Source organism: Palaemon carinicauda, chromosome 39, assembly GCF_036898095.1.
Source record: "Palaemon carinicauda isolate YSFRI2023 chromosome 39, ASM3689809v2, whole genome shotgun sequence".
In the NCBI taxonomy this organism is placed as follows: domain Eukaryota; kingdom Metazoa; phylum Arthropoda; class Malacostraca; order Decapoda; family Palaemonidae; genus Palaemon; species Palaemon carinicauda.
Window position 1 is genome coordinate 42,539,452 of NC_090763.1, and position 21,574 is coordinate 42,561,025.

General features: G+C 38.1%; 1 protein-coding gene across 3 annotated transcripts in view; it reads right to left on the reverse strand.

Annotated features, from left to right (window-relative positions):
• LOC137631147 (pineapple eye protein-like) overlaps positions 1 to 21,574 on the reverse strand; it is a 350,280-nt gene that overhangs the window by 148,363 nt on the left and 180,343 nt on the right. For all 3 annotated transcript variants that reach the window (XM_068362845.1, XM_068362846.1, XM_068362844.1), the window contains one exon: positions 8,364 to 8,488. In XM_068362845.1, the coding sequence (XP_068218946.1) occupies positions 8,364 to 8,488 (125 nt within the window). The remainder of the gene's footprint in view (positions 1 to 8,363; positions 8,489 to 21,574) is intronic.

Here is a 21,574-nt window from a genome sequence, read left to right on the forward strand (position 1 = left end):
GGAAAAGCGAAGCATGTCTTGTCCAGAGCTTTTCTTGAATCCATCCTTGCTCCCATTAATTTCAATGCTCTTTTAGAAGAGCGGGAAAGCACCATTTTTGTATAAAAAGAAGTCTTCGCTGTCTTGCCCAAGATAAACTCAGAAGAGGGAGATCGAGGAGTAACTGGTGCAAAATTGTCTGGAAATAATTCCAAGAAGACTAGCATTAACTTTTTGAAGTCCACTGAATGTTGAGGTGGTTTCTCCTCCTCTCCTTCTGAGATATCCTCCAACTGTTCCTCGTGAGAGAGAACCTCATCCTGATCTTCTAATTCAGAGCTTGGAGCTGTGCTTTGACCCAAACGTTGAACTTCCTGTGCAGGCACAACAATGTCGACATGGGCGCGCTTGCATTTTTCCATATCCACTTCCAACTGACAGTCACTCAACTTGCGTTTGTTGTCACGATTGCTTTTAAATTGGGATGAGTCTGGCTGGCGCCGCTCTGCCGCCTCCTGGCGCACCGCGCTCACGCGACGTTCGCGCTGCCGCTCCGTGGAGTCCTGGCGCATTGCGCTCACACGCTGGCGCTCTGACCATTCATGGCTCGACTGGCGTGGGTCGTCACGCTGGTACTTGGCGCCTGCCTAGCGCTGCTGGCGACGTTCAGTGCCATCATTAATTAACTCCTGAGGCTCGTCCTGTTACAGCTCAGGCTCCGCTTGCGCCCCGCGCCTGCTTCCATCCTGCCACTTCGCGGATCGCTCAAAATAATAAAGATTTCAAGAATATTTGAAAAGGAAATTACCAAAGCGAAAGCCAAAAACAAAAAGACATACATCACCAAATAAACCGTCCAATTGAATGTAAATAGCGAGTGAATTTTCAACGTTCTGACCAGTACGACTGGCAGGGAAAATCTGAATAAGTGGGAGTAGTTCTACCTGTAGTCCACCAGGGTGCTAGTGTACACCTGACATACCTGCGTTACCCACGAGTTTTGAATAGTTCTGTCGAGGCGTCAGGGACGCTAGCCATTCTTATATAACCAGCGGGTATGTTTTATGTTTAAAATTATTCTGTAAACAGCATTAAAATAAATAAACACAGAAATGCAGGTTATTATAGAGTACGTGAGCAAGTATATCCGATGGTTACAAATCTTGCATTTAACTTGAGGGCGGATCTGCTGCCTCATATTAAAGGGGCAAAGGCAGTACCACCACCTTAACCATCATAATTTCAAGTTAAGATCCCCTTTGCAACTGCTGTGATCAGAACAGAGAAATATGACAAACTCGGAGATAATTTGTATTTTTCCCTAACTAATATAATCCTAGAGTTATTTGTGTGGATATTCTTTCGGCGAAGCTGGAAGGTAGCCATTAGATTTTAAATGCGAGGTGGCACCCCAAACTAACCACTTTTTGTGGGTTGGTTAGGGGTGGTTATGGGTTACCCAGCCACCTACGTCTACTCACGATTCAGTGAACCACGTCACTTTATGATTGCAGGCAGGACTTATAGGGGGACAGGTGAGGGCAGGACAATTTATATAAATAACTCCAGGTTATTACTAATTAGGGAAAAATACAAATTATCTCTGAATTTGTCATTTATTCCTACCCCAACAAACCTTACGTTATTTATTTGGATGACTCACCCCAAGGTGGGTGGTATTTACAAAGGTTTGCCTAGTACAGTATTAGGCTGTAATTAACGGAAACATTGCCACCTCGCTTATCAATACAAAGAGAAAATGATAGCAGCCTGAGCAACACAATTAGTTGTATTGCTATACTAGGTTAAACAAGGGAACTGGTTATTACCTGCATAGGTTGAAGCCAGCTTGCAAAGGGACCCATGGCTTTGTACCCCAAGAGAGGGAAAGATGAAAAAAGGAAAAAACCAGACATACTTTCATTCAAACCAGACTTAACCCTGGTCACCAATGCCTTCAACCATCTACTACAGTAGGGTCCCGAATTATGCGTGTTCGAATTATTCGATTCCCCTTTTATGCGATCGCTATTTTTTTAAAATAAATTTTCTGTATCTGAAGTCTGCTAGTCAAGCACTACAAAATGTATCAAATCTATTATCTTTTTAAATATACTGGTAGCCCTAAATATGGCGATTTATAATAAATGTTACAAAACAATATTAACATTACATCTTATTACCATAATTTCATTATAAATAGCCTATTTAAGCATAAAATTCCACATCAACAATGAAATCAACTGTTAACTGTGTGAGTCCAGCTGACAAAATGTAAACAGAATTGTGGTTACGTTCTCGGCAATCTTCATCTTTCTCCAATCTTTCGATAATTTTAAAGGTAGTGTTAATGATGGTATATTAGAGCAATATTTTTTTTTGTACAGTATATATAAAAGCTTTATTTTCACTTCGGGCTCTCAAGGTCTTCACTAGTAGACTGGGATCGTTTATCGGCAGTGAATAGCCTAAACTTCGGTAACGAGTCGGCAATATTTTGTCATATTTTAAACAGTATACATTTGATTTGTAAAGATTGGTTTTGTAGAGTACAAAGGATAATTATAAAAATATCTCTCTCTCTCTCTCTCTCTCTCTCTCTCTCTCTCTCTCTCTCTCTCTCTCTCTCTCTCTTGTGTTATAAAATACTTACAAATAGATGAAGAAACCAAAATCGGTTTTCTTTAAAGTGTCAATTAAATACGAAACGAAAAAAAATATAGCGTGTTTATATCCATTTCAATCATAGCTTAAAATACGGTATCCGATTTTGTCAGCAAACCACAATTTTTTAGGAAACATAATTTTATTCTAGAAAACTGCTACTCTTTAAATAGTTAATTGTGGTTTAAGAAAACAGGTGCATTTGTTTTTTAATTTCGGGTGTGTTTTAAAAATCGAGTATTGCTGACTTCTTTTTGTTTTATTTCTGACTGTGATCAGATCAGCTGATGTCTAGCTGCCGCTCTCAATATGCGCGTAAGAATACAGCAACAAAGTATTGTTTATACCATTTCTTAACTTATTCAAACCATTTATACAGTTAGTTAATATTACATAAGCACCAATGTGTTTTAATCTATCATATTTTTTGTTAAGTACTTTTAAAAAAAAAAACACACACACACACACACACACACACTCACACACTCACTCACTCACTCACTCACTCTCTGTAACAAATGAAATCTTTGGGGATTCACAAAGTATTAATTATAATTAAAAGCAATCATGATTAAATTTTCCTTACTTCTCCAAACTCGCAACATCTCTGTCACGTCGAACGTTATAGCGATAACTTAATTGTTCGACGACTTTAAAACTCGGCGTAGTACTTTCTTCTTCTTTTACTTTGTTTTTCTGACGGTTCCATAATTGAGGTGGGTACAAGTTGACTTATAACTGAAGTTAGGAAAAGTATTTTGGATATGGGAAGGACAATTATCTTTTGTAACAGTTTAGAATTATTGTATATTATCATTCTGTCATTAGCGGCACTTTGTTACTGTTGATTACACGCAAAAAAAAAAAAAAAAGAAAAAAAAAGTTTTCCTGCTTTGCTACGCATGTAGGAAATTATATAGATACGGTAAATATTTGTAATGACATATTTACTAAAAGCTTTTAATATCATTGTTTATCACTTTGATCATGCGTGTTTAATGCCTTCATTTGTTTATTATGATCGAAGATAGAGCGTACAGTAAACGAATGGAAGGTATCCGTTTCAGGTGGCGTCATAAATAAAAACATTATATAAATGGCATTCATTTCATTTACTTGGAAGTTCTAAGAAAAATTAAGTAGAACATTGGTAATTACAAAAGCAACATACTGTATAATCAATACTTGGTAAGATTGCTGTTAATGCAAAAACTAACCTATACGCAGATGTGTAAATGCGTCTGTTTCTTCGTTATGATCAGAGAAAAACGTAAACAAAACATTGGTTGTCATTTTTTATCGTGCTTTTTGGCATGTTTAGGAAACGCATGATATAAAATCGCCTTTATTTTGATAATTCTGGATTTTAAATGATACAACAAAAGCTAGTCTATAGAGTGATGGTTTTGCTATTCACCAGTTGTCTTATACAATAGATATGACAAACATTAAAATTTACCTGTATTTTGGGTCGTGTTATAACGGGAAATATAGGTGTTTACACCCATCCTGGTTGTAAGTTTAACCTTTTTTCAAGTTAGTAGAACTTTAAAGTATATTAAATGTTTGATTTGTTTACAAGAACAATTTGATTTTATAATAAAATATAGTATAGTACATAGAAAGTATTGGAAATGGGTAGTAAACACGTTTGAATAGGCAAGTTGCTGGTTGCCATGGCCCCAATGGAATTATTTCTGTTAGTTGTGTGTTTCGAAATATGCGATTTTCCATTTATACGAGGTCATTGATCGACCAAATTCTAGCATAATTCGGGACCCTACTGTACTTGTCCAACAAGGAGCCCCAAGGTATTCTAAACTACTTGTTGTGCAGCCACCACATTACCAATAGAAAACGTATCAAATCTCCTGTGGATTACGCCTAAGAGATGATGAGCTGTGAAGGTTGTCTGACGCTTAAACACACCCGCTTGCAACACGGAATAATTGCGTTTGAATACGCGCGGGATTGACCGATTCCCGCTAAATCATGAGATTCACACATCAACAGGAGTGGTTCACAAGCAGAAGCACCCGTCTCATGAGCGGCTGGTGACGATCAGGGAGGGGAGGCCCTATGGGCTCCTGTAGCGCTAGAGGACCACTAACGCTAGCTAGAGGCAAAGATGGAGGCCTCGGAATCAGGCCAACTGGTAGCGTTGGAGAGCTTTGCACAGTGGTGGACACGTTGGCGAGTGTCGCATGTGCAATCACTTAGCTAGAGTGCCCCCGGCTGCGAAGGGTGCAGGGGGTAGCTTAACAGGACATTTCTCAAGATAGTTGTTCATTGGGAAGTCCTTATCCGGTCATAATTCGCCGTGAAGAAATTTGAGTTGTACAACGCCGTGTAGATGTTGAACGCAAGCACCTATGTTTTCCTCATGTACTGTAGAAGAATGCCTAGATCATGAACGTCCTGTTCGCCAACTTGAAGGTCCTTCTCGTGATTGTGAGCACCTAGTTTGTGATCATGAGTGTCTTGCTCTCGATCGTGGATGTCGCCCTCGTGATCGTGAGAGTCACTTCGTGAATGTGAGCACCGCCCTCGTGATCGTGAGCGCTAAGATCATGAACACAATCGTCCAGACCTCAAACTAGAAGCGTATAGCTCTTGTTCATGAGCGTTTAGCCCATGATCGTGAGCTTTTAGCTCGAGTGAGAACGCCTTTTAGAAAAAGAGCACCGAGACCGTGATAACCCACGGTCACGTGAGCATAAGCTCTAGAGTTATAAAGCTTTCGCAAGGAAGAGCGCCAAGATCATGATGACCTGTGATCCTTTAGATGACCTTCGCATCGTCGCAAACAAAGTCCTGAAGATCTTCCAGGAGGACAAGAAGATGGACTCTTGTCACTGCGATCGACGAGCAAATGGAACGCTGGCCTTATGGAGGTCATCTACATCTGCAGTAGGCAGGATGTTAGCATGTGAGCTGAAACATTCTTGTGGGGAGAAAAAAAGGACTGCAGGTTAGGTGACAACGATGTTCCAGGATGGCGAGGGGATTCGTCATCAGCAGGAAGCTGTTGGAGGGGTGAGCAGGACCGATCACCTCGTCCAAGCGTGGAAGGGCCAAGAGAGGGTGAAAGATAAACCTCGCAAACGTCCAGAGCGAAGGATATAGAAGCCTCTGGCGTAGGGGGTGCAGAAACCCCCAGGGATGGCCACCCTTGCAAAACATCTGCAAGGCAGTATGGCTCCCCGGCGGTTGGAGGTGATGGTGCTTCATTAGGGGAAGCAACAACCGCCCACTATCCCCAAGTTGCCAAGGAGTTAGTCGGTCTGCACTCCTACTCGATCACCTCCCGGAGGAAAACAAGCGAGGAGGAGCTTCAGAAAGAGATCCAAAGGTGCGTGAAGAGGCTCCTGGTCTTTTTGCTCCAACAGAAGACCCTGGAGGGGAGGGGGGAAGATCACGCTTGACCTTCATCCTGCAACCCCAAAATCTCTCCCACGCGGAGGCAGGCACCCCTACACTCGTCACAGGGCGAGCCCTGCTCACAACGAGGCTCCTTACTCAGGCACACAGAGTGCAGGTCGGTCTCGAACGACGACATGAAGGTGCCAGCAACCCTTACAACCAGGACAGGTCCGCATGGGAGCGTCAAAGAAGCGCAGTCACAACTGAAAGAAAAAAGGATGAGTGTAAAGCAAGTTGTCAAAATGGCTAAGTTTTGAGGAGGGAGCGAAGATGTCCGTTCTCTACCAGCCAAAAGAAAAAAATGACGTGGTTCACAGAACTGTGAGTAGATATAGGTGGCTGGGTAGCCACACCCACCCTGTACCTACACACAATAACTAGTTAGGTAGGGTTACCACCTCTCATTTAAAGTCTATTGGCTACCTTCCAGCTTGAATGAAAGAATATCCACAAATTACGCAAGGGTGTTAGTGTGAGAACAAATGTAGAGAATTTTGCACATCTGGATGAAATGACCACTTACAGGGAAGATGTTTATCCTCTATGGTTAAAATGTCTAGTATCCATAAAACAAACCTTGACATGATATCTACTTTCATGGCTTCTGATAATAACAGTTCAAATGTCAGGTGACATTCTCTGATCTTGTGCTACCTTAATTCCTTGGATGTGCTACTGTCTCCTCCCTAACCATCTTGCCCCAGTGAGGAGTAATTGGGCTCACACAGTCAGAGCTTACTGTAATGACTTCATCTTAACAATGTTTATAAATGGTGCTACTTTTAATATGTAGGTAAGGCTCCAACCACCAGGAAATCTAGTGGGCAAACCCTTACACGCCCAGCCTTTGTATTTGTCCATTCATGAAAACATATTTTTAGAGGAGTAACTTGTGGACTTCAGCCATGAGGCTCTGTAGATGCTACCGCTAATGTAAATCTTTTCGGAAGTCGTCATAAATAAAAACTGAAGTTGTAGAAAGAATCCTGAGCTGTCTGTTAAGGAACCAATTTACTAAAGTGATTAAGTCCTTTTAGATATATCACACTTTAGCAGAAGGCTCTAGTTTCCAAAGAAACTTCTGCATCAATGTAGGTTCTACCGTGATAATTTGCATCAACAGATTCATGGGCCTTATGGTTTGCTCCAAGTTGGACTTCTCTCTGTTGACCAAGTGACACCATGATTATGACCCCATCTTCCAGGTTAAAGAGAAGGCATATTTCAATCTTATGAGATAGTCTTTCAAACACAATGTAAAGTTCTAGTGAAAAGCCATTGGTCAGTGGATAGCACAAAACATAAAGCAGACATTCTTTTGTAGAAGGGATACTTAGGAAGTTTCTTGCAGGTCATAGATGCACTGGAAAGCGAGGTTAGCTTCATTCAGAGAAAAACACCTGCTAAATAGAGTATCAAAGGGAAGGTACTGTCTCAACTATCAATGGTGACTTCTTAAGTATTATTTGGTAATCCTGCCCCTTCCTCTTTTGAAGCAGGACTCTTGAGAAGTAATAGTAGTCCAAGAACTACAACACTTTAGTAATAAATTCATATCATATGAAGGTATGCTGCTCCCCTTAGTCTGGGCATTGCTATTTTTGTTTTTCAAGATACTGAATAATGCACATCATAGTATTGACCCTGATTGTGGTCCTGACCCTCAAGAATCCAGAGGATCTCTATGGCTGTGTGCAGCCTTGCTGGAACAATTGCGTTTAATTCGGCTGATGCCTGCATGATCTCTAGAAATATTAGCACCTGGAAAGGAAGTTCTTTCAAACTACTTCAAAGTGGCTGACTAAAGCATCACTCAACAGTCGCATCATTCCAATAGAAACTTTTCCAGTCTGCACTCTGAATTCTGTATGGCTAACATTTAACTAGAAAATCATTTAGTAAATTTACAAATCAAGGCAATTCCTTAATGAAATATGGAAACAAATTTGACAGGTTGAGTGAAAAGTAATAGGATGATGAATTGTGTTTCAACTGGCTTTAAAGATCCAGAGATATGGGGAACATATGCCCACACTCTTCTATAAGCATCTACCAGTCAACTACCATCGTCCTTTACACAGAATGAGATATTTGGGTTATTTAATGATCACAAGACAGGTTGCAATAAGGAACAAATGTTTGACTTGATTATTTTTATAAAATTTATGAAAATAAGTCTGAAAGGTTATTATAACACTTCTCATTGCTGCAAATTATTCAATCCAGTGGCATATATTCTATAATTTCAACTGCCGACTATGTGAAAACAAAAGCCATTAGGTACAAAAGAAACAAACCTGAAGTCTCCTGAAAATCTATACTGCACATTATGTTTCAGCCCACAAGCATAATGATAACTTCTTCGGCATTTCCTCTCACTACAACCAATTGTTGCACCCTTCTTTGAACAAAATGCACAAGCCTGAAAAGAGATAGGTATATATCAATGCACAATAAAAACCTAGGTTAAAGGGATTTCAGCAACAACATAGACAATGCTGTAACACATCAAATTCTATAAAGATTTCTTTTTGAAAAAATGCAATAAAAAGAATAAAAACAGGGAAAAAAAGGTTTCACAGATCACATAAAAAAATAGTTTGCCTAAAGATTTGACGGATAGACAAAATACGAATTTCAAATACAAACCTAATACTTCCACTACGTGAAGTGAGGTAGATATGACTTCAATTTCAATACTATTTTAAATCAATAGAAATAATTCCCACCTTGGCTTAGTTTACTAAAATTGCTGATATTTTTTAAACATTCCAAGCATAAAGTATCATGTAAGTACAGTATATTATGATTTTTTTACATCATCTTCAAGATGTGCCAATAGTAACGGTATCGGTAGTATCCACATTTTTGGTCAGTATCGGTAGTATCAGTATTGACCTCCACCAAGAGTATCTAATATGTGTCGGCCAATCAAAAAATTAGCTTGAATCGCCGATACTACGATACTGGTACCTTGAGTTATTTGAACATTAAAGCTTTCCCTGTGTTCTGATTGAATGATATATACACGGTAAGGTCACTCGGAAATGTATCCAAGCAAGTGATTTGACTAATGTATTACATAATACTTATCCGCCATATACAGTATATATATATATATATATATATATATATATATATATACATATATATATATATATATATATATATATATATATATATATATATATATATATATTATATATATCTATATGTGTATATATATATATATATATGTATATATATGTATATACATATACAGTATATATATATATATATATATATATATATATATATATATATATATATATATATATATATGTATTAATACATACATACGTATATGTATATGTATATGTGTACATACAGTATATATATACAGGTATATATATATATATATATATATATATATATATATATATATAATTTACATACATACATATATGTATACTGTATGTATATGTGTATATACAGTATATATATCTATATATATATATATATATATATATATATATATATATATATATATATATATATACAGTAGGGTCCAGAATTATGCGAGAATTTGGTCGATGAAAGGCCTCGTGTAATTGGAAATTCGTATATTTCGAAACACATCATGGCGGCAAACAGCAACCTACCCTTCATTTTTTTTTCACTCCATTTCTAGCTTTCTAGCTATATATATACTGTATATACACTGTGTGTGTGTGTGTGTGTGTGTGTGTGTGTGTGTGTGTGTATGTATGTATGTATGTATGTGTATATATATATATATATATATATATATATATATATATATATATATATATATATATATATATATATATATACTGTAGCTTTTATCTTAACGATACTGTAAGAAATCCTTCTTATAGATTTTTTTATAAAATACTGTACAAAATTTCTTTTATGGATAAATAAGACAATAAAAAGTTGTTGAAGTTTTGATAATTTTCTATGACTGTAGTATTTACTACTGTACTATGCATAGCTTACTGTTTTCAGTATTTTCCGAATGATGTAGAATTATTTCCTATAGATACTAAAAACAAAAAAGGGTTTTCAAGGTTTGATACAGTATCTAGCAATAGTTAAAAATTACAGTATAGTACTGTATATCCATGATGGACCAGGTTGCCGCTAACGTACCGTCACGCTTTTTTTGCCCTGAGCGGTCATTTCACTAATGATAATTTTTCAAAGTTAATATCATTTCTTTATGCTTATAATTAGTAATTATAGTTAAAAGTAGGGATATTAATTAAATAGTTGAGTAAAAAAAACAATACTACTATTATTTCATTTCAAATGGCTACATAATACTGAATATTCTAATGGGTTCTTTTTATCTTCAATCGTAAATCTTACGCCTGGATAAGCAACAAAAGGAAAGGGATAAGTCTCCCCCCCCCCTTCTCTCTCTCTCTCTCTCTCTCTCTCTCTCTCTCTCTCTCTCTCTCTCTCTCTCTCTCTCTCTTCATATCGTTTCCTGTATAGTTTTCAAATATGTTCGTCATACATTTGTACATTATTTATCCACTTTATTCTCTCTCTCTCTCTCTCTCTCTCTCTCTCTCTCTCTCTCTCTCTCTCTCTCTCTCTCTCTCTCTCTCTCTCTCTCTCTCGGCGTTTCCTTTCCCTTTATAGTTTTGTGAAATTTCGTTGTCCAGTCATTCGGTAATGAGAAGTCATTTTCGCTTTCGGCATCGAAAGAAAACTTTGTTTCTTCAATATACTCATCACTGGAGGATTCAGAACTAGTGCTCTCATTATCAAACAGGTTATCATTATCAAATTCCTCAACAAGAATATAATTTATTTCATCTAAAGAAATAACCTTCCTCATTAGACCGTTCATTACAAAAGGAACAACAAATAACCACTTATGCATGAACGCCCGAGCGCACTAATAGGAAACCAGTTTTCCAACATCAAGCTACCTTTAGAAAAATAGTTGCCAGACATCATATAAGTTTCTATTCACAGTCCCCATATGCTGAGAGTGTTGCCAAGTGGTGATCCTATACTTACTATACGAGTAAACGTAACATCACGAGACTGACGGCTTGTAAAATGCAATTAAAGTCATGAACGGAATATACAGTTGAAGGCGTTACCGAGTAGATCGTGATGAACGGTTTATCACGTGGGTGACGCTTAACAGGTTAAAAAAACATTTTATATAGTTCGGTATTTTCTCTATCCATCCTCTCCCAGACAACCTTCAAATGTGAATTATCGGAATGTGTGCAGATCTTGACAGTGCGATAACTAGTTAGCGACTGAGAATAAAAAAAAATAAAAAGCCCGATTGACGATGCTGATGAAGAGGATATCGAATACCGATTTTTCCCTAATTGATTTTTTCTACGTTCTGTCTAATCCAATGTACAGTACATTCTTAAGTAAAGGGCGAACCCCAACATTTCTTGATGCTGCTACACTTTAATTATAGATATTTTACCACCTATTTATAATCTTTATTTATAATGACATCTTTAGTAAAAGCTCTTCAATATCACTTTCAGGAGTAAATGCGTTTATGATCGACGATGAAACGTAAAAAAAAAACGTTTTCCTTTTAAGGAGGCGTTTTTTTAGGAAAAAAAAAAAAAAAACACGAAACAAAATTGCTCATATTTCATTTATTTTGATTTTCTAAGGATAAATAAAACAACATTAATTATAACATTATTATTACATAGTACCTGGTAAGATATCTTTTGCCGCAAAAGTTAACCTATAGACAGATGTTAAAATTGGTTAGCGAGTTCGGCATGATCGGCGATGGAACGTACTAAACAAAGTAATGGGTTTGGTTGTAGTGACATGTTTGGCAGTAGCATGATATAAAATAGTCTTTATTTAATTTAATTTTTGGTTTCAAAAGTACTATATAAAAGAATTTCAAACAATTTAGATGAAACGGAGCACAACGCACTACTACTGGATGATAGCGGTAGTCTTGCACAGGAAAGCAACAGAGGTGTTCCCATGACGATGCTGTTCTGTTGATTTTTTTTTTGGAAACTTTTCAATATTTCAAATGGCACTGTTGATTTTGATGGTTTTTAATTTAAAGTTTAATGAATAAGGATTTTTCACCATAATCACAACGTAAGTATAAAAATTAATTAGTACAAATATGGAATATTATACATACCCCCCCCCAATACAATTAAGAAAACAATAGATTTCCTACGCTTCGCGATGCTTGACTCGCGGATTTAGAATGCTCCTCGCAGATACAGGAAATTTAATTTTCAAAAACTATTGATCGCGTAATTGAGGAATCGCGTAATTAGAACACGTGTAATTCGGGACCCTACTGTATATATATATATATATATATATATATATATATATATATATATATATATATATATATATATATATATATATATACAGTGGAACCTCTACACACGAACATATCTACATCCAAATTTTCCAACATCCAAAGTAAAATTCGAGCAAATTTTTTACTCTACACCCGAAATTTATTTCAACACACGAAGTAAGCGATTTTCGTTGTACCGGTTGTATCCGAATTTTTCGACACGCGAAGTACAATTTGAACACGTTCCTACTCTACACCCGAATGTTTTTTTCGACACCCGAAGTAAACAATACTCGTATGCGTAGTCGGTGCTCATAGCGCCTGAAGTTTTTTTATTTCCGCTGATAGAAGGCAGCACTTCGACCTCGGAGGGCCCCTCAATTAGCGCGGCTCGGGTCAGTCCTCTGTTCTCGTCGGCTTCTTGCGGTTGTGCCCTGTGCGTTCTGCTATTAACTGTGTTTTAATCGTGATTTTTTACGAGCATCCTTTAACGGTAATTTACGTAAAGTATGGGTCCTAAAAGGCTTAGTTTTGCAAGTGGTAGTGGTAGTGGTGAGAAAAGGAAAAAGGAAATGCTTTCTTTAGACGTAAAGCAGGAAATTATTGAAAAACATGAGCGTGGCGTCCGCGTGAGTGAACTTGCTAAACAGTATGGCCGTAATATGTCGACGATCTCGACAAACCTTAAACAGAAGGAAGCTATTAAAGCAGTGAAACCTTCTAAGGGGATCACCATAATTTCAAAACACCGTAGCCCAATCATAGAAGAGATGGAACGACTTCTGCTAGTGTGGATCAAGGCCAGAGAGATCGTTGGCGACACCATCACCGAGACCGTTATCTGCGAGAAGGCGCACGCCATCTTTACGGACTTGAAGGAGGAGAGCTCTGGGGGTGATGATGGGGAGAGTTCAACCGAACCTTCCTCAGATGATTTCAAGGCATCTCGTGGCTGGTTCGAGAAATTTAAGAAACGGTCCAGGATTCATTCAGTTGTTCACCACGGAGAGGCTGCTAGTGCGGACACAAAGGCTGCAGCTAACTTTGTCAAGAACTTCGAAAGGATCGTGCTGGAAGAAGGCTACGTAGAGCAGCAAGTGTTTAATTGAGATGAAACCGGGCTGTTTTGGTGAAGAAGATGCCCAGTCGAACCTACATCACCGCCGAAGAGAAGAAATTGCCTGGGCATAAGCTAATGAAGGATCGTTGACTCTTGCCCTATGTGCCAACGCTAACGGGGACTTTAAAGTCAAGCCCTTACTGGTTTACCATTCCGAGAACCCTAGAGCCTTTAAGGCACACAACGTCGATAAGGACCAGCTTCATGTTTTCTGGCGATCCAACTCGAAGGCCTGAGTCACTAGGCAGTTCTTTGTGCAATGGGTTAACCAAGTTTTTGGCCGTTCTGTGAAAAAGTATCTTCATGAACAGAAATTGCCTTTAAAGTGACTGCTAGGCCTTGACAATGCAACCCCCCCCCCCCCCCCGACTTGAAGATGATATCTTCGATGAATTTAAGTTCATAAAGGTGCTGTATCTTCCACCGAATACCACCTCTATCCTCCAGCCAATGGACCAGCAAGTCATCTCTAATTTTAAGAAGCTGTACACCAAGCACTTATTTAAGCAGTGCAGTGAACCCTCGCTACTTCGCGGTTCGACCATCGCGGATTCACCACTTCGCGGATTTTTTCCATAACCCATATATATACAGTAATATATATATATATATATGTATGCATGTATTTATGTATATATGTAGGTATGTATGTGTATACATATAAATATATATATATATATATATACACACACACACACACATATATATATATATATATATATATATATATATATATATATATATATATATATATATCTAAAGTAGGAAGATGTGATGTAGTTCTAAGGGAAAAGTATGGGAAATATGTCTGGTTATAAGCAAAGCTCTACCTCCAGTTTGTTTCTACATTATGATCAGAGATAAATGTAAACAAAACATTGGTTGCCATTTTTTACTGTGCTTTTTAGCATGTTTAGGAAATGCATGATATAAAATCACCTTTAATATTTGTGCCTGTTTTAGTTTAGGGTACTGTAGTACATGCATTAAGTGTTCTGTACATTAAAGGGTAGTTTGTTAACAGTACTACGTAAAAGGGAAGGTTTTAAAAGTCTGAATATACATGTTGAATAAATAGGTAAATATGGTGTCACTACTTCGCGGATTTTCACCTATCGCGGCCGCGACTGGAACCTATCTACCGCGATAAACGAGGGTTCACTGTGCATTAATGTCACGCAAAGCACCAACTTAACTTTGCGTGAATTTTGGAGGAGCCACTTCAACATCGTGCACTGCTTGAAGATCATAGATCAGGCTTGGGTGGGATTAACTCGACGGACCCTCGATTCTGCCTGGAAGAAGCTGTGGCTGATGCAGTTTCTTCCCGAGATTTCGAAGGTTTTGACCCCGAACCTGATCCCGTGGTGGGTGCAGCGGAAGACGTAGAGGAAATTGTCTCCCTTGGCAAGTCCATGGGTCTGGAGGTCGACGCAGATGACGTTACGGAACTCGCCGCCGAACATCACGACGAACTTACCACAGATGAGCTCAAGGAACTCCATGCTATGTCTGAGCACATGAGTGATGATCAGGAAGGGAGCGAGGAGGTAGAACATGTGTTAGGTTGGGCACATATAAAAGATATGTTAGGAAAATATCAAGACGTGGTCGACTTCATCAACAAATACCACCCAAAAAAATTGCAGGTTTGTCGTGTAGTTTCGCAGTTCAATGATGTTTGCCTAACTCACTTTCAAAACATTCTGAAAAGCCGTACCAAGCAACTATCTATCGATAATTTCTTTAAAAAAACTACGAAGCAAACACGTGATGAAGAAGATGTAAGTGATTCGAAGAAAACGGCAGAGTGAAGCGGAAGAAAGTGAAACAAAAAAAACGGCAAAGAGTGAAGCGAAAGAAATTCAATCAATTTAAAGTGTAGAGAGTGAAAGTGATTAAAATTAATCATCAAAAAGGAAAAAAGAAAATGTAAAAAATATAAAATATAAAAAGAAAAGAAAAAAATACGCTAAGTTATGTTAAAGTTCACTTAGTGTAAGTTAGAATAAGTTACGGTAGTATACGTTTATCGTAGTTAACCTCTCTACTTCCTCGCCGCCCGTCCGTCTCCTCTCTGCGTAGCAAGACCAACAACACCTGCGCTGGAGTTTCTAAGGTAAAGTGACGCTAAAAACCTGTTTCTTATTTATCATTTTTTGCTAATTCTTCTTATTTACATGTCTATTATCTAATTTAGTGTGCATTATTCTCATGGGAAATTATGTGCAATAGTTTATTAAGAAGTTATCATAGGTTTTTGGGCTCAACCACGGATTAATCCTATTTCAATGTATTCTTATGGGAAAATTCGTTTCTACATCCGAACATTTTCTACATCCGAAGTTGGTTCTGGAACGGATTAAATTTGTATGTAGAGGTACCACTATATATATATATATATATATATATATATATATATATATATATTAATACATACATACATACATATGTATGTGTATTAATATATATCTGTCAATATATATTATATATATAGACATATATATGCATATATATATATATATATATATATATATATATATATATATATATATACATATATATATAGGCATATATATATATATATATATATATATATATATATATATATATATATATATATATATATATATATATATATATATTATATATATATTATATATATAGACATATATATGCATATATATACAGTACATATATACATACAGATACTAAGGCACTTCCCCCAATTTTGGGGGGTAGCCGACATCAACAAATGAAACATAACAAAAAGGGGACCTCTACCCTCTACGATCCTCCCAGCCTGACAAGGGACTCAACCGAATTCAGCTGATATTGCTAGGGTGCCACAGCTCACCCTCCCCCTTTATCCAACCACAGATGAAGCTTCAAAATGCTGAATCCCCTACTGCTGCTACCTCCGCGGCCATCTAAGGCACCGGAGGATGCAGCAGGGCCTACCGGAACTGCGTCACAATCGCTCGCCATTCATTCCTATTTGTAGCACGCTCTCTTGCATCTCTCACATCCGTCCTCCTATCACCCAGAGCTTTCTTCACTCCATCCATCCACCCAAACCTTGGTCTTCTTCTTGCACTTCTCCCATTTTCCATTCTCTCAACACAGCCAAACCACCTCAACACATTCATATACACTCTAGCCGCTAACTCATTTCTTACACCCGTTCTCACCTTCACCACTTTGTCCCTAACCCTATCTACTCGAGATACACCAGCCATACTCCTTAGACACTTCATCTCAAACACATTCAATTTCTGTCTCTCCATCACTTTCATTCCCCACAACTCCGATCCATACATCACAGTTGGTACAATTACTTTCTCATATAGAACTCTCTTTACATTCATGCCCAACCCTCTATTTTTTACTACTCCCTTAACTGCCCCCAACACTTTGCAACCTTCATCCCCTCTCTGATGTACATCTGCTTCCACTCCACCATTTTCTGCAACAACAGACCCCAAGTACTTAAACTGATCCACCTCCTCAAGTAACTCTCCATTCAACATGACATTCTACCTTGCACCACCTTCCCTTCTCGTACATCTCATAACCTTACTCTTACCCACATGAACTCTCAACTTCCTTCTCTCACACACCCTTCCAAATTCTGTCACTAGTCGGTCAAGCTTCTCTTCTGTGTCTGCAACCAGTACAGTACCATCCGCAAACAACTACTGATTTACCTCCCATTCATGGTCATTCTCGCCTACCAGTTTTAATCCTCGTTCAAGCACTCGAGCATTCACCTCTCTCACCACTCCATCAACATACAAGTTAAACAACCACGGCAACATATATATATATATATATATATATATATTATATATATATATATATATATGTGTGTGTGTATATATATATATATATATATATATATATATATATATATATATATATATATATATATATATATATATATATATATATACATATATACAGTGAAACCTCTAAATACGATCTTAATTCGTTCCGGGACCTGCTTCATATGTTGAAACAATTGTATGTTGGAGCAAATATTCCCATAAGAATACACTGTAATTTGTATAATTCGTTCTACAGCCCAAAAACCTATGATGACTGCTTAATAAATTACTACATATAATTGCACATAACAATAATACAATTGCATTATATAAGAGATATAAAAACGAATTATAAAGAAATAAATAAAAAAGGGGTTTTTGTCACTTTACCTTAGTCAAGATGGCGTCGCATATGACGTCATCCGAGTACCCATAACAGTAACGGAGGAGAACTTTGTAACGGCTCCTCCCATATCTTGCCACCAATTCCCCCCTCGAAGCGTAAACGCTATGTGGGGTGCAGATAGCTATGTGGCATGTCAAGAATACGTCCCTTGTTATTATGCGATATCCTAAAGGACAACCTTAAGGGTACTCGCGCCAGAAGTTAAAATTCTGGAAACCTTTAGTTTAATTCTCTGGGAATATCCACTGTAGTCATATATACCCTTAGGAAGCAACTAAAGGAACCTTCCATCAGGACGACATGGCTTTCTCACCCAAAAATAGATTTTTCGCTTCACTCAAAATCCGTTATATATGTATGTATATATACACACACAAACACACACGCACACACACACACACACATATATATATATATATATATATATATATATATATATATATATATATATATATATATATATATATATATATATATTATATATATACTGTACAGTGATGCTTCCGCATACGAAAGTAAACCATTCAGGATACGGTATTGTATACTGATTTTTTCATATCCTGAATCGCATTTTACATGTAAATAGCCTAATCCGTTCCAAGCCTTACGAAAAGAAACCTTTTTTTTCATAAACATGCTAAACTGTAGTAATAAACATGCAATGCAGCCATTTCTATCATTCAATAATTAACCCAACCGTTAAAAACAGACTAATCCATTCCAGAAACCACCATGAGATTATTCAATAATGTAGTTATAGCCTAGTTATCCCCTCCAAGCCCTAAGAAAATGGTTCGTTTTCTTTACTACTGTATAAAAGTTACGGTACTGTATGTAAAGCAATTGGATCAGTGAAGGTGTATTGTTACCTGTACACCTAAATTAAGGGTTGATACCCTGAAAAAAAAGGTACAGTTAATTAACAAAAAAGTTGAAACTTACCTTTTGATTAAGATGTCCGATAGCGAAGTCGCGGCAGAAGAGGATGGCATAAGGCAGAAAACGTAACAAGTGACAGACTACGTACAATAATTTACAGTACACACTTAACACATTAACACTTAAACTTTACGAAATAAAAAAATGGCAGAAATAATTAACACTTAACATTGCGTATGGAAAACTATAAAATGAAAGAAAAAATTACTTTAACACTTAACGGTAACGTAAAACTTAAAATTTAATTTTTTTTTTTGCTTTTTTAAAACTTTACGTTTTTCACATTTTCTCATTTCTTCTACTTCTTCATCACTTTCTTTTTTCTGTTTCTTTTCTTTACTTTCACCTTCTACTTCTTCATCACTTCCTCTTTTCTGTTTCTTTTCTTCACTTTCACCTTCGTCTTGGCCTACTAATACTGCTGGCCTCTTTAATAAGAAACTATCCATGGAAGCTTGTTTCTGCCTACTTTTCAACATATTTCTAAAATGCGTTAGGCAAACATCATTGCAGTGTTGAAGCGCACAGTTGGTATAAACTTTTTCTGGATGTTCCTTTTCGACATAGTCTGCCATTTTATGGAAACAGGAGAGAATTTCCTTAATGTCTGACGCTTTCAAATGTGTAACATCCTCCTCATCACCGCTAGAGAACTCCTCGTGGTGCTTCTCGATAAGTTCATCTATATCCTCGGCGCTAACTTCCAGCCCCATGGACGTACCAAGATGTACGATGTCAGCCACCTCAGACTGCTGAATGGGTTCAGGATCTTCAAAGATCTCGGCTTCGCCTCCTGGCTTCCCAAACCCCTCGAAGTCTCGTGCAGAGACAACATCAGGCCACAGCTTCCTCCTAGATGAGTTCAGGGTACGCCTCGAAACTTCCTGCCAAGCGAGATCGACGAGTCTGAGGCATATCACAATATTAAAATGATCTTTCCAGAATTCACACAGAGTGAGGTTTGTACTTTCTGTCTCTTGGAAACATCTCTGGAAGAGATGCTTCGTGTGCAATTTTTTGAAATTAGAAATAACTTGCTGGTCCATGGGCTGGAGGAGAGGGGTGGTGTTAGGCGGTAGATACAGGACCTTTATGAAGGAATACTCGACCAGAAGATATTCCTCGAGGCCAGGAGGGTGAGCTAGAGCATTGTCCAACACCAGCAGATATTTCATAGGGAGGCGCTTTTCTTCCAAATATTTTTGGACACTCGGACCTAAGCAGACATTCACCCAATCAATAAAAAGTTGCCTCGTTACCCAGGCTTTAGCATTCGCCCTCCACATTAAGGGAAGGTTCTCCTTGATGACTTTGTGGGCTTTGAAGGCTCGGGGATTTTCAGAATGGTACACCAGCAGGGGCTTTATCTTGCAGTCCCCACTGGCGTTTGGGCAAAAAGCAAGGGTAAGCCTGTCCTTCATTGGCTTATGTCCGGGTAGCCTCTTCTCCTCCGCCATGATGAACGTCCGACGAGGCATTTTCTTACAGAAAAGCCCAGATTCGTCGCAATTGAAAACTTACTGCGAACTGTAGCCTTCCTGCAGAGTCAAGCTGGCTGCCTCCCCATGCCGTACCACTGAATGAATACCAGTAATCCTCTTGAATTTCTCGAACCACCCCGGAGAAGCCTTGAAATCTGGGGGTTCCTGCTGGGATGTTCCTTCTCCTGCCCCTTCTTCGGCCTGAAAACGCACGAGATCACCGAAAATGGCGGAGGCCTTCTGGCAAATTGTAGTCTCAGCGATGGTGTCTCCTGAGATCTCTTTGTCTTTGATCCACACAAGAAGCAGCCTCTCCATCTCGTCATGCACGTGGGTTCTCTTGTTGGAGAAGATAGTGACGCCCTTAGTAGGTGTCGCTGCTTTGATGGCCGCCTTCTGCTTCAGGATGGTGCCTATCGTAGACGGATTCCGGCCATACTCCTTGGCGATCACACTTAAACGCATGCCAGACTCGTACTTTTTCACGATTTCGAGTTTTGTTTCCATCGAGATCATCGTCTTCTTCTTTCCTTCGGCAACATTCTTGGGACCCATGGCTACAGTAGTAAGCTCAATAATACACTACGTACGTTATATACTATGTAGTAAACACTAATACAGTACAGTACACAGTAAAGAATGTTTAATAACGATAACACATGGTGTACGAATGTATTTAACACTACGTCAAACAAGCGAAAGCACACGAAGTCAATGTTAACGATACCGCAGTCAGAACGAAAAGAGAGAGATATGAACACCCGTGCGTAAGCAAGGTGGGATAGTTGCCGACCAATAGGAAAGCAGGATCTTATGGCGGCAGCTAGCATCTGAGTAGGAAGATAACCAATGGGTGAACGGGAAGCTGTGAGTGAGTTTACCCAAGTTCAAAGTCTGGCGGCGCGCGCTTTTTAAAATTACTCTCAGCGACGAGTTGGGATCTTGTAATCTTTTCGTATATATATATATATATATATATATATATATATATATATATATATATATATATATATATACATATATATATATATATATATATATATATATAAATATATATAAATATATATAGCGCCTGAAGTGTTTTTTATTTCCGCCGACAGAAGGAAGCACATCGACCTCGGAGGGACGCTCAATTAGCGGGTCTTGGGTCAGTCCTCTGTTCTCGTCGGCTTCTTGCGGTTGTGCTCTGTGCGTTCTGCTATTAACTCTAGTTTTAATCGTGATTTTTTACGTGCATCCTTTAACGGTAATTTACGTAAAGTATGGGTCCTAAAAAGCTTAGTTTTGCCAGTGGTAGTGGTAGTGGTGAGAAAAGGAAGAAGGAAATGCTTTCTTTAGAAATCAAGCAGGAAATTATTGAAAAACATGAGCGTGGCGTCCGCATGAGTGAACTTG